At 42.2% G+C, this 14,129-nt stretch overlaps 1 protein-coding gene across 4 annotated transcripts in view; it reads left to right on the top strand.

Moving 5' to 3' along the window:
- The window catches only part of ADCY7 (adenylate cyclase 7), a 79,336-nt gene that overhangs the window by 44,659 nt on the left and 20,548 nt on the right, over nt 1–14,129 (top strand). For all 4 annotated transcript variants that reach the window (XR_013989270.1, XM_081015498.1, XM_081015497.1 and 1 more), the window contains exons 6-12: nt 773–918; nt 1,928–2,039; nt 4,923–5,050; nt 6,149–6,307; nt 8,442–8,574; nt 11,789–11,977; nt 12,979–13,022. Coding sequence is in view for 3 of the 4 variants with exons in the window: in XM_081015498.1 (XP_080871624.1) it covers nt 773–918; nt 1,928–2,039; nt 4,923–5,050; nt 6,149–6,307; nt 8,442–8,574; nt 11,789–11,977; nt 12,979–13,022 (911 nt within the window). In the remaining variant the exon portion in view is untranslated. The remainder of the gene's footprint in view (nt 1–772; nt 919–1,927; nt 2,040–4,922; nt 5,051–6,148; nt 6,308–8,441; nt 8,575–11,788; nt 11,978–12,978; nt 13,023–14,129) is intronic.

Here is a 14,129-nt window from a genome sequence, read left to right as displayed (position 1 = left end):
AAAACGGCTGGAGTAAAACCACCGTAATTGAACTCATTCCAAAACTTCCATTGTAAGAGAACATTGGACCATGTTTTTGGCTGAATTAATGAGCACCTTTCCGGCACAGCAATTTATTATTTCCATTTCTATGACCCTCACCACCACTAACGCTGACGTTTTTAGTTTTTTTAAAAAAAATATTAGTGTTACTTTGCATTTCTCAGAACTTTATGAGGTAGGCAATGTTTTTGTGGCTTCTGACTGCAGACCTTGCCTCTTTGTCATTCTGATTCCTCCTTTATTTTAATGGAATTGTAAGGTGGACGTATTGTAAGGAGCCCCTTAAGTGGGCATAACATTTATAAACGACTTGATTCTTAAAAAGCAACAATCCTGTAAGCAGTTTACAAAAATAATAATAATAAAACAATGAAATTATCAGTAAAAGCAACTATTTAAAACATTTTTTAAAAAATTAAATAAAAAATAAGCTAAAACCAGATTAAAACTCATGTCACCATTCTGCACGTGACTTTAAGAAAAAGTGTTTTTAGCAGGCGCTGAAAAGAGTACAGTGCCTGATGTCAATAGGCAAGGAGTTCCAAAGTGTGGGTGCAGCCACACTAAGATAGCATTTTCTTACAAGTACTTGTAACACTGCTAGCTGCACAGATTGAAGTGCTTTAGAGGATGTATATGAGACAAGGCGCTCTTGCAGGTATTTACTCTTAAAGGGTGTAGCATAAGTGCTAATAAAGCAAAATGAATAAGACCTGCTCTTCCCTCTTAGGAAAGCTTGCTTTTATCGATACTGCCGGCTCATATCTCTATGGGAATGAAACTAGCCATCATAGAACGCCTGAAGGAAACCAATGACAGGAAGAAGCACGACAATAACTTCCACAGCCTGTATGTGAAACGGCACCAGAATGTTAGGTGAGCTGTGTAACTCGTTCTGGTTCTGTTAATAGTTCTTTCTGTTGTCCCAGTATACTAGTTCTTGCCAGTTCTTTCCATTTATTTGTTTTGCAACAAATTCTGTGCCACCGGCATTAAGCAAAACATGGCAAAGAACAGGATAAAATCTATAAAATTTTATGCATAAAACAAATGGAAAATATAATGCCAAAGTTATATTTGGGCCAAAGTTGTAGAGTTCTTTTTTGGGGGGGGGGGGGAGTTGTTGAGCTTTTTTGTTTTTTACAAAATATATATATATAAAGAAGTTTTAAACCTATTTTTTAGGAAAATTGCAAAAAACAACAACAAACCAACCAACCACCACTTCCGATATGGGCTGCCATATACCCAGGTTTTCCCAGACATTTTTGTCGCTTTCCAAAAAATCTGTCCAGATGCTATTTTTGGCAGATGAATCCCGGCTGTGTCCGGGATATTCCAGACATATGGCAGCCCTATATTGGATCAACACACATGGATCACCCCTCAAGGGAAAGCCTGGGTGCACAGGTGAGCTTCAGTACTGTAGGTGCCTGCCTGATGTCTATTAGAGGAACATTCCAGTGGGCAGATGCTGCCACACTAAAAGCCCTAGTCTTAGTGGAATATGTGAAACTTCAGAGCATATATCACTCTTAAAGGCTGTATATCCCAACGATCAAAATGATGGACAGTTGATCTTGCAGGGGGAAAGAAAGAGCAAGTGAGTTTTGCATGTGAATCAATTGCTGTCAGAAACCAGGGGAGCCATTTCAGTGAGGAGTAGAGTAGATGATTAAAGGGTTGTAGTTAATGTTGGTTTTGCCTAAGTTGGTCATCCATTAATTTCAATGGGCCTACTCTTGAGTGGAACTAACATTGAATGTAACCCATAATTTGGTGCATATGTGTGCAGTTCTTAGCTAATGTCCACAAAGTTTAAATATCTACATCGCTGATGTAGAAAATGAAAAACAATTTAATTGATTTTGGCTTCCTTGCATAGCATCTTGTATGCAGACATTGTAGGATTCACTCGTCTGGCAAGTGACTGCTCTCCCAAAGAGCTCGTGGTGATGTTGAATGAACTCTTTGGCAAATTTGATCAAATAGCAAAGGTAAGCAACTTCTTGTTAGATAGAGAAGCCTCTTGTCATTTTAAATATTATTATGTTTTGAACACCATATTTACTTGAATCTTAGTGTGCCATTGAATCTAATGCGTACCTCCATTTTCAAAACCTTGAAACCAAAAAAAGTATTTGCTGGCGAATGTAAATGTGCCATCAAATCTATTGTGCACCTTAATTTTTGCAACATAATTTGGCCAAAAAAGGTGAGCAATAGATTTGAGTAAATACAGTAATTATAGATAAATCCTTCCAACTATTATTACACTGAGACTAATAAGGTGTAGTAACGGTCACTGGCAGAGGAAGAGGAATGCGGGGGGAGCACACCACCCCCGGCAGCGCGATCTCCAGGGTGCCATCGTGGCTGCCCCCCGCCCACGCTGAGCGCCCTGCCCCCGCAGGCTGCGTGCCTCGCCCCCGCCTGCTCTCCGCCCCCCAGTGCCAGAGCGTGAAGCTCTGCCACTGGTAACGGTGCGATGGTCTGGTTCACATGTAAGCTAAACTGTGGTTGGGTTTGGGCAAACCATTGGCTGTATTTGGATGTCACACTGAACTATGGTTTAGCACCATGGGAACAAGCCACAGGGAGCTTTGAGCTTGCATGCTCCTCCTCCTCCTTCCTCTCCTCCTATATGGCCAAGAGGACTTTAGAAGATTCTCCTTCAAGTTAACAGCAGCTTCCTGCATTATCCAAACCAGGAACTTTAGCTAACCATTGCTAATGTTATTTTCAACTAGCCAGCTTCAAAAGTTGAAGTTGACATGTATGAAAATAACCTCCGTTAATGTTAAGCATTAACCCCAGTTTGTTAGTCTGGATAATGTACAAGCTATAGTTAAAAGTGAAACCGAAAGTTCCCAAACCCAACTTTCCTTGCAGATGAAGGGGGCATACAAGCTCACGCCTGCGTGTGCTGAATCATGGTTTAACAGAATGTGTAAGCACAGCCATTATTTGCTATTTGCACCCAGATTCACAAACTATGGTTTTCTCCAAATCTGACTGGTAAACAGATTTCATGCGTTGGTTCCAGTTCTGGTTTGGAGGACAAAGGCAGAACTTAAGCTTGACAATTGTGATGCCATGGCAATGATGCAACCTTGGTTTGGCTGTTACATCTGAATCTTGTGTAAATTACTACTTACTATGTTCTGTATTTTGCAAATGAAGAGAAGTTATATTTAACAAGTTTTAAATCTCCCAAACTCTTACATTATAATAGTTAATAGCAGTTGATAGGTTGAACATGCCATTTTAGCACAAAGGAGTTTTCTGTGTCTGCAGAATCTCTGGCCTCAATCTATATTATATTATATTCTTTCAAAGTACTAGTAATGTTCACTGTACTGAGCATGTGGGATTTATGGGTATGAGCATCTGTCTCTATTTATGGAAGGTTCTATTTCCAACCATTTCCAATCTATTAATATTATAAATGCTCATGATTAGGGAGTTATGGTCTAAAAGTGTTCTGTCGCTGAACTATCTCTCATTAAAGGCAAAGAAGCAATTGGGATGTTAACTTAATTAAGCCTTAATGGATGTGGTAGAATTGAATCACTAAACGTACTGAAACAACTTGTGTGCTAAAATGGCATAAATGCATAATTAAGATGTTTAAAGTTCTGTCTTCCTTTTTCAATTTTTTCTTGTTTCTCATACAATTCCTTGCATGTTGGTTGTTAAACGTTTGCGGAGACTGGAGAAGGATGAGGAGGTGGCCTTGCTAAACTTCTGAAAAGATTTATACTGAGGCTAACCAATTATCCAGACCATTATGGGGAGGGATGTAAGGAGTCCTCATTTTCCATTCTTCCCTGTGTTCATCACACGCAGCGTTGCTTACGTTATCAGTATTTGTGGTTGCTGCTGCTTTCAGTCTGCGAACAATACAGGCGTCTTCCCATGTACACACGTGATCAACTTGTGCACAACCGTGTATATGCGTGGTGCCTGGAAATAAATCAATTCTAAACTGCAAAAGACACGAAAACTGCAAATATAGCTTTTTAAATAGCAAAAAAACGACTAGTGCAACCCCAGGACCCTTTGCAACTGCAATCTCATGGGGTTTTCAAGGGTTTCCAGGGGTTTAGAGGGTGTTTATAGGCTTTTTAGGCGGTGTTTTCCTCAATACATGATTTCACGTATACGTGCTACCCTGGAACATAACCCCCATGTAAGTGGGGAGATGCCTGTAATTAAGTGATTGTGTTTTCCCACCTGATCTGTGTTTCTTTTGCAGTGAAATGGGTAGGGTTAAATAACAAGGTAACAACATAATTTATATAATTTGTTCGTTGCAGCAGCTAGCGAGACGGATAATGTTAGTTTTGGCAGAAGACGAACTGCAGCAGAATATTCTGATTTGTTTCGCTTCCAGACATGGGCCTAATAAGGACACATTGGCAATTTCCACTGTCATTTCTGTTTTTGCTGGAATTCTCCAACATCCCTAATTCTGTGTTGATTTTCAAGACCCATTTCCGTATGTACAACAGGACTTCCTTCTGCCTGAGCTTCGTAGGGGAAAACTGTTGATGGTTGACAACTTACATTTCAAAGAAGCTTGTCCACCATTACTGATTAGCTGTGATTCCTGCATTGCTGAGAGTTAGACTACATGGCCATTTGGGACCCTTCCAACTCTGTAATTTTATGATTTCTCATAGTCCCTGGAAAAAAAACAAACTCCTGTGGAGCCCCAGAGTTCCTCAGAACAGAGATAGTAAAACAGCAGCTCCAGATAAGCTCAGATTTGTTTGTTCTGCAAAGTAAAGCCTATAATTTGTGTTCCTTAAGATAGATACTTGCTAATTCATATTTGCAGCGTTTCTGATGACTCGCATGTTGTTGTTGTTTTGCAGGAAAATGAATGCATGAGGATAAAAATTCTGGGAGACTGTTATTACTGTGTCTCGGGATTACCTGTTTCCTTGCCAGTACATGCCAAGAACTGTGTGAAAATGGGCCTCGACATGTGCGAAGCTATAAAGTATGTACTTTAAAAAAATGAGTTTAAATAATATGTGGAAACATTAACAAGGTAGAACTAAAGACATGAGAATAGGTTACATAGTAGTGTGCAAAGTATACGTCCCCAACATGGGGACAGAAAAAAGTGTTGCTGTCAACCGCCTGTTTTGTACATCACACTAAGCCAAACCATGGCTTAGCATTAATGGGCAAGTGTGGGCTCTGGGAGAGGAGATTGTGGCCTCTTTATTCCTCTCCAGTAGTTTTGCTGTTCCATCATAGTTTTGTTAAGCACAGCATCCAAACTGGGCTCATGGTTTACCTGTGCTGACAAAGCACAAGCTGTAAACCACAGGACAAACCTTGGTTACAGCTCATAGCTAGTCTGTAGAGAATGAGGCCATAGTAATTGGCCCAAAGTTGGGGAGGGTCCATAGCTTAGTGGTGAAGCATATGGTTTGAATGGAGAACGTATTGAGTTCATTCTCTGTTATTTCCATGCATGGCTGTTAAAGGCTTTTGCCTGAAACTCTGAAGAGCCTTGAACAGTGAATGTAGACAACACCAAGCTAGATGGATCAATGGTCTGGCTCAACATAAAGCAGTTTCCTGCATTCCTAAAATGACAGTAGGCAAGCAGTTCTAAAGCATTATTTGAGTCTGTGTTTGGAAGTTCAGACTATGGCTTGGGTTCTAAATGATGGTTACTGCAAACCATTGAGCCACTGCATTTAATGTGTATGATAAAACAAGGGCAAGTATTTAAAGAAACACGTGAAAGCATCAGAGATAATGGTTCGTTTCTCTCTGTATTCAATGCTCCTCTACTCATGAGCATAGACTAAATTGGCATATGGTCTGGCTCAGTATAAGTCATTTTCCTATATTCCATTGTCTTCCATTGCTTGTATAGATGAAGCCTACTCCAATTTGTTTAAAACACTCGATCCATCCCACTTCTTCTCTCATTTTGGCTGTTGACTTGAGCACATCCCTAAATTTCACATTGGTGTTTGCAGTAATTAAGAGAGAATTAAAGCGCCAGCATAAATTTGTAGGCATTAAGATGGGGGAAGAGTAGGCACCTCTTCCAATCCTCTTCTGATCTGTTTTGCAGACAAGTGAGAGAAGCCACAGGAGTGGACATCAATATGCGAGTCGGCATTCACTCTGGGAACGTGCTCTGCGGTGTAATAGGGCTTCGGAAATGGCAGTACGACGTTTGGTCTCACGATGTCTCCTTAGCTAACCGAATGGAATCTGCGGGAGTTCCTGGGTAAGGATTCCCCAACCTGAAGGTGTAATTCACTTGGGAAAGAAGCCTGGTGAAATTATGCCCTTTTTGTCGTGGTGCTGGAGACGTGTGGAATCTTCACAACGCTATGAGCAAAACTTGAGTAATGTGCATTGTACCACGCTATTCAGAAGAAGGGCTGTTTATTGCCTCTAAAGTCTATGGATGTTCTTTGGTGGTTGATTTTCTTCCTTTCATGCATTTATCATTTGATGTCTTGTCGTGGTTGCTCGCTGTATAAGCCACAAAGGCCACATCCAGACCATACATGTAAAGCACATGGCATGGATTTGACCATGGTTTTGATAGTTTGCATGGTTCCATACCATGCCTACCCAATCCATCATTGAAATGGCTCACAACCATCTGGTTAATTCTCTTTTATATATGAGCATAGATGCTCTTCTGTCATTGGATAATCCCCTGCCCCTCCCCCTGCCCCTCCCTGCCCCCAGATCCTGAGTGTTGGCATTGCTGAAGCTTTTCCTAGTGCATAAATAATAACAATTAACTGGCTGGAAGCTAGCAAGCAAATGAAACAGTTTAAGTAAACAAATGATCACATTAAGCAGTATAAGATGTTGATTTACATAATTAAAACAGTGTTAGCAACTCCCCCCACACTGAAGCTCAACTCTGCCCATGGACAAATTTATTAAAGAGTTTTATCAAAGAGCTCTCCAAGTGGTGTCCAAATAAGACCTGTAGGTAAAGCACAGGTCAAATCCACCAACCAATTTAAAAAAACACACACAAATGCATATAAAACCATTGTAATTAAAACACAGATAAAAATCAATACTCCTTTTAAAAACAAATATAGCTTGCTGATTATATATCTGGGTAGCTGGTTCCCTTTTGGAGAACAACCCCAATGATAGGAATCTGCAGGGAAGAAACTATTTAACCGAAAGAAGGTGTGTGTATATGTATTTGGAGCTTAGTGCATTACAGCTTGGATTGTTTCAGAACACTGCCTGAGAAACTGTGAGGCTAGCCAGCTGAGTAAACTCTTGGATGGTTCTGCGTTGTGTAATATATCTAGATGTTGCCCTCGAGAGCTTCCAGCCCTTTTTGAGAGCCATTCAGCAACTTGTTCAGAGAGGGGTGGTGGAGGGAAGAGTGTTTTTTGGTATAAATTTGAATTAATGTTGACGGCCTCCCCAAGCACACGCAAGCTGTCCTTGAAAATGAGATTAGCAGTTTGCACAAGTATTGAGAGTGTGTATATTTTATAATGATCCCTAGGGCTACAGCTAATCCATGTGTGAGTCACTGTGCATATAATTAACGTTTGCTTGCATTAAATTCATGTGCGGTGCTGAATGCTGCTGCATGATGGCATCTATTAATAATAATAGTAATCATATCGCCATGAATATACATAGTGCTTTGCAGACAAACACAAGAGAGGGGGAGACAGATCGGTGCCTTAACAGCTTTACAGCCTAAATTTTGCTTGCCTCATCTCCCACACTGCTGAAAGAAAGGGTGCTACATAACGTTTGTTCCACACTTGCAAGGAAGCATTCCTGCAGCATGGCAACACCTGCACTTTGGTACTCCCTGCCCACTGATACTAGGCAGGTGCTTTCTCTGTACAGTACTATACTGCTGAAACCTTTTTGTTGACATTGCTGAAGGAAGCCTATCCAGACATGCAAACTGGGACATGCATTTTAATGTGCAACTTTTATTTTATAATGTGCGCTTTGAAAACTGCTCGTTTATTTTGAAAATTTTAGGTTAACGTGCTTTTAATGTCTGATATTATCGGTGTTTTTAATGCGTAATTTATTTAAACCACTTGGAGGTTTTGACAATTAAGCAGTAGATAAATCCTACATACCTTCCTTAATAAAAGAGAATAAAACTGAAGGCACTGCACAAAGCCCAGTGAGAAGTGCATGAACAATTGTGCTATGATGGATTGCAAATAAGCAAAGCTGTTAAATGGCAATGCTGCCAGGATCCTGGATTTGGCTTCCAAGGCGTGAAGCTGTTGAGAAGCACAGACTTGTCAACAGCAGCCATTGATATGGAAATGAATAACTTACAGTGACCTTTCTGCAAATGTTTCAAGTCTTTTGTGCTCCTGTCTCTTTCCTCTCTCCAGCCGTGTACACATCACAGAAGCAACCCTCAGTCACCTAGGCAAAGCTTATGAAGTGGAAGATGGGAATGGACACCTCAGAGACCCTTACCTTGAAGCCATGAATATCAAAACTTATTTGGTGATAGACCCGAGGGTAGGTGTGCTTTTACCCTAAGATACACGTGCATATCGCTTACAAGTGTGTGCACACATTTGTCTTCCTGGCTTATTATTATTTTTAGCAAGTTATAAATGGAAAGTTGCCTGGGATCTCCCTCCCCATTGGCTGAAGTGCTGTGATGTCATCACGTTCTCTGATTGTTTGGGAAGTAGATGCCCCTGGTAAAATGTTTGCAAACGATGTTGCATCTGTGAATGAAGTGGAATTTATTTATTTATTTTTTTAAAAGTTTGGCTATGAAGAATTTCATACTGGAATTGAGGGTATGATAACTGTGAGCTGTTTTTTTTTTTCCAGGAAGGAAGGAGGGGCAGAGATAGAAATCCTGGGCAGACAAGGATAGCAAATGGAATGCAGGCGGTGGCAAAGCTAGATTGGGCAACCCGGAAGCAGAGTGGTTGAGTAAGCCCATGGGTGTGGGAGACAAAAGGACGGAGTAGTGGTGGGGGAGGGGAGAGGGGCTAGGGAGAACCTTGCATAGGGCAGGGATAGCCAATGTGGAGGCTTCTAGGTGGTCTTGGCTACAACTCCCAGGGTTAATGGGAGCTGTTGCCCATGAACATGGTTGGCTTATCCCTGGGGAGAAAAGGGATGGAAAATAAGAGCGAAACTCAGAACTGGGGACCAGTGAACCGTGCACAGTGTTGATATGAGTGAGCCTGAATTTTCACATTGATTTGAACAAGCCCAGTCTGCCTGCAGGTTTCTGGGGCACATTTGGGTTTCTGTGTGCATGTGAGCCTGCGCATAATATACATCTGACAAAAATTTTGTTGCGTGTGAGGGGGAGTCAAATAATTCGCTTTTTTAGTTCTGCGGTCTGCAAAAAACAAAACCCCACACCTTGTATTTTGTAGCTGAAATAAGTTGAGCAAGTCTGCATGCTTAATCGTGCTCAAGCAACCCCTCAATTTATTTTGCATGGCTGTGCTTATGTTTGTTTGTTAGTTGTTGTTGTTTTGCTTTGAGTTTCTCAAGCTAGGGAAAGGAGTGCGGGGTGTGTAGTGGGGTGGGAATTGGGACACCAAAGGCAATAAACCACAAAGAAAGATAGCGACCGCGGACTGAGAACTGGGAGCAGGGGGGAGGCAGGGCTGCAATTGCATAACGAGGCTGAAATAAGTATTAGACATTCAGTTGCCAGGGTCCATGGATCCATGAAACAATGGCTTATAGAGTTCGGTCTCCAAGGAACACTTCAAGTATCCAGAAAAGGCTGCTCTTTAACTGTGTGTAATTAAAAGAATACGCTTCAAGCCTCCCACGTTCTGCCTTTAAGTGCAGCTCCACTGGCATTCTGAGAAAAAGCAATGAGAAAATAAAAGGTACTCCAGGGTGATCCAGTTTGTTCTGCTCAGCTCACAAATGAAACTGTGTGCTGCAGTTGAGGCCAGCATCCTCTTAAGCTGGTTCCCAAGATTAAACGTGTGTTGAGTATATAGCGTGGATGTGGCATGAGACCTGTTGGACACACTCATCAGCTACCTCTGGATTGGGAGGAAAGGTGTGTAGATCAACGGTCTCCAGAGTGGGCTGTCCTGTCCCCTAGGGGGCACTGGGGTTACCTAGGGTGGCTCTAAGAGGCAAGCGGCTGAGGTGTAAATGAGTATCAGTGGCATCAATGGCTCAAGTTAATCAAATCAGTTGAATCAGTAAACTAAATGGTTTAAATTGGATTTTGAATAAACGTGCAATTAATTGTTGCTGTTCAGAATTTCATTGTGTTGCTAGCTGAATTGTCGTATTGCGGAGTTGGAAGGAACCACAAGGATCATTTAGTCCCACCTCCTTCAATGCAGGAATCCTGTGATTTAAGAGCTTCATGCTCTACCAACTGCGCTATCCCTCAGTGGATTGTGCAAACCACTATTCTGAAGAATGCTTTCCATGGGGTAAGGCACAGGGCACTGGGGTGAAGTTAATGGAACTGAGGGGGAGATGGCCCGAAAATGTTTGGGAACCACGGGTGTAGAGCATACGCTTTGAATGCAGAAGTTTCCCCTATTCATTCACCTACATCTCCAGATGAAAGAGTCAAGTGATAAATGATGGGACAGTCCCCTGCCTGCCATAAGGCACTAGAGAGGCCTTGCAGGTCAGAGCAGGCAAAAGCAGTCTGAAGTCAGTGTTGGCTAACCTGTTGCCCTCCCAGATGTTCACGGACTCTAGCTCCCTTCAGCCTCCGCGTCAGCCAACATGGACAGTAGCCAGGGATGACAGGAGTTGCAGTCATAGGAAGAGCCCAGCTGGGTTGGACTGAAGGCTGACCTAGTCCATCGTCCTCCTGTTTTCTCAGTGGCCAAGCTGACCCATGAGCAAGGTCTGAGTCCAGCAACATATGGAGGGACCACAGGCTCCCCATCTCTGGGCTGGGTAGTCATAGCTTATAAGGCTTCCTGTATCATTTCCTGTATAATTTCGTTTCACCATGTTTATTGTACCTGGCACCTGTTAAGACTTTTCTGTAAGACTGTTCAGATGTGTAATCTTAACATATAAGTTTGTTTTAATGTGTATATTTCTTCAATAACTTTTACTGATAAATTACACTGTTCGCTTGCTTTTAACGTTCAGTTTTTAACCAGTATTTTTTAACAAATGTCTCATGTTTTATGGTCACTGCTTAGAACAGCCTTCACCAACTTGGCACCCTCCAGATGTTTCAAAACTCATTTTGGCTGAAGCTGGTGGAAGTTGTAGCTTCGAACATCTTAAGTATCATAGAATCCCTCTACTGCAATGCAGGAATATTCATTCAGCTGTCCTTTACGGGCATCAAACCGGCGTCCTTGGCGTTATCGGCAGCACGCTCGAACCAACTGAGCCATCTAGCTATCCAAACTGGAGAGTGCCAGTTTGGCTTAGAGGTTATGGATGAGTCAGCAGTACAGTGGTACCTCAGGTTAAGAACTTAATTCGATCTGGAGGTCTGTTCTTAACCTGAAGCACCACTTTAGCTAATGGGGCCTCCCGCTGCCGCTGCACCGCTGCTGCACAATTTATATTCTCATCCTGAAGCAAAGTTCGTAACCCGAGGTAATATTTCTCGGTTAGCGGAGTCTGTAACCTGAAGCATATGTAACCCGAGGTACCACTGCATATAAATTCTGTCAAATAATTTCATTTGTTCATTATATCCAGTTTTCTAAAATGTACACTTGGCTGTCTTGTTTCTCCCCGGGTTCAGTCTAAGCAGCGCACTTCCAACAACCACCTCCCACAAACCACCAGAGTGCACGATGGCTTGAAGATGAGGGCCTCTGTCCGGATGTCGAGGTTTTTGGAGACCTGGGGGGCCGCCCGGCCTTTTGCTCACCTAAACCACAGAGAGAGTGTGAGCAGCGAGACAACTGCACCAAACAGAAGGCATAGGAGGGTGAGGCTCCATTGCTCTTTCTTTCCAAAACCCTCAGTTTGGACTTGGTTGGCTTTTGGTTGTTGTTGCTGCTGCTGCAAGGAGTCAGAAGTAAATATTGGAAACAAAGGGTAGAAAAAGGGAGAGAAGTCCTGTCCCGTCCCATCCCCCTCCCACTTTACTTATGGGAAGTGGAGTTTGTGGCCCATTGTGGCTATGGAGTGGGCAGGTACAGCCATTTCCCAGCTTCAGCACGGCAGTGGAAGGTGTTTTCCTGCATGGCTAGCTGGGAAATCCCATGAGACATTGGGGGCCAACCTGATGGGCGGGATGTCAGAACGGACCTGGGTGAAGACTTCACCCACCCAGGTCCTCTCTGAGGTGATTTAAAGGGCTGGGGTCGGATGTATTACATACATATCAGTTCTTCTTTTGACACCAGTCTCAGTCATAGGGGGTGTACAGATGGTCAACAAAAAGTAAAAAATAAATAAATCCGGAAGCACAGTCCTTTTTTAACACCTTTCCACTTGTGGCTTATTTATTTTATTTTTTTATGTTTTATTTTATTTATTTTATTGCAACAAAATCCTGTGTTAAGATGTTAAGGATGTTAAGAGAAAATATCACAGCGAAGAGCAGCATAAGAGCAACCATAAAATTACATTTAGAAAGCAAATATAAAATAGATACTTTCATAGCAAAAGTGAATAAAGCTATAAATGTCAGGTCACGTAGGGCATCTGCTTCCCTACCTAGGCAGTCTTGCAAATGACACGAATCTTAGGTTTGTTCCCCCGTCGTGCCACTTCCTGAGAGGAAGCCAGCCCCTTACGTTACAGATGCAGAAACTCAGCCAACCATTTAATATACTTTCTATGTTATGGGGATCTCACAGGTCAGGGGCTCTTCTGTGCAGCACTGAACGTATTTTGCTTGTTGAATTCATTAAATTATATTTATATGCTTTAAGAGGGAGGGTTGGGAAAGCATTAATCCCCTAACTTTTCTCTCTTGCTTAGGAGATAGCTCTGCAGTTGGTGAGCCGTCAGAGGACTACAGAGAGGCAAGTCATGCATGGTTATAACACATGTTAGATCCTGCTATGTTGTGGTGTTGTGTGTGTATACACACACACACACACACACACACACACACACACACACACACATACCCTACCTTCCAGAACTGTGATTAACAAGGCAGCTAGAAAGTTACTGTTACTACTACTAAGCCAGCACAACCAACATAATATAAGATGTTTACAGTAAGAAAAAGCTCTGGGACCTCCCTGGAAGAGAAGCCCTTTTGCTAAGCATCTGAAAGGTCAGTGAAGATGGAGTTGTACAACTTTGGTGCCCCTGTCAAGAAGGCCCTGTCTTGTGTAGCACATAAATTGGTTTGCAGAACTTACTGAAGGCTCAGTAACTCCACTGCATGTGGTCTCTGAATCATTTTCTTTGGAATGTTCTTCTTATTCTGCACAATATTCCTCTGTGACTTTATCAGAAGTAGGCTGCATATTATTGTCTTGATTTTTGTATTAGATTTGGCTGATTCTTCTCTCTGCACAGTTTGACTTCAGATTTACTATTTTTAGCAGAGGAGTGCCCTCGTGAAGGTTTTCATGCGAGAAAATTATTATTATTATTTTTAAATCACCACATACTAGGGTTGCCACCTTTAGGATTTCCTCCCTAGACATTATCCTCCAAAATAAAACAAAGTTGTCAGGCGGACAGTGAGTGGCTTAGAGGGAAAGGAGTTACAGTGAGTTGTGGAGGGATTAAGCACACCTCTCCTTAGCTGATTCTCCACTGAAAATCCACCCCGCTCCTAAAATAGCAAGCAATCAGTGTTTACTTCCATTACATTGCATAGTTAGGCTCAGAGATGGCTTTTAAAATGGTTAGAAAAATTCCTGGAAGATGAGGTCTATCCAATTTAGCTCTAATAGCTAAATGGAACCAAGCCCAAAGGCAGTATAACCCTGAAAATCCGGTGCTGTTAACAGGCAACAGGGGAGCGTACACAAGTCTGCATTTACCTGGCAAACTGTGGCAAACAAACTGCTGGACTAAATGTTATGTTATGTGCAGCTAGCTCTGGCAGAAGCAGACAAATGTGTCTGAGGAAGGGAGCAAATGGACTTGGGCGGTGTTTTCCTCCTGTG

This window comes from Podarcis pityusensis, assembly GCF_964106645.2.
Source record: "Podarcis pityusensis genome assembly, chromosome: 8".
Lineage (NCBI taxonomy): Eukaryota > Metazoa > Chordata > Lepidosauria > Squamata > Lacertidae > Podarcis > Podarcis pityusensis.
Note: the sequence above shows the minus strand (reverse complement) of the source record. Positions and strands in the feature narration are given on the sequence as shown.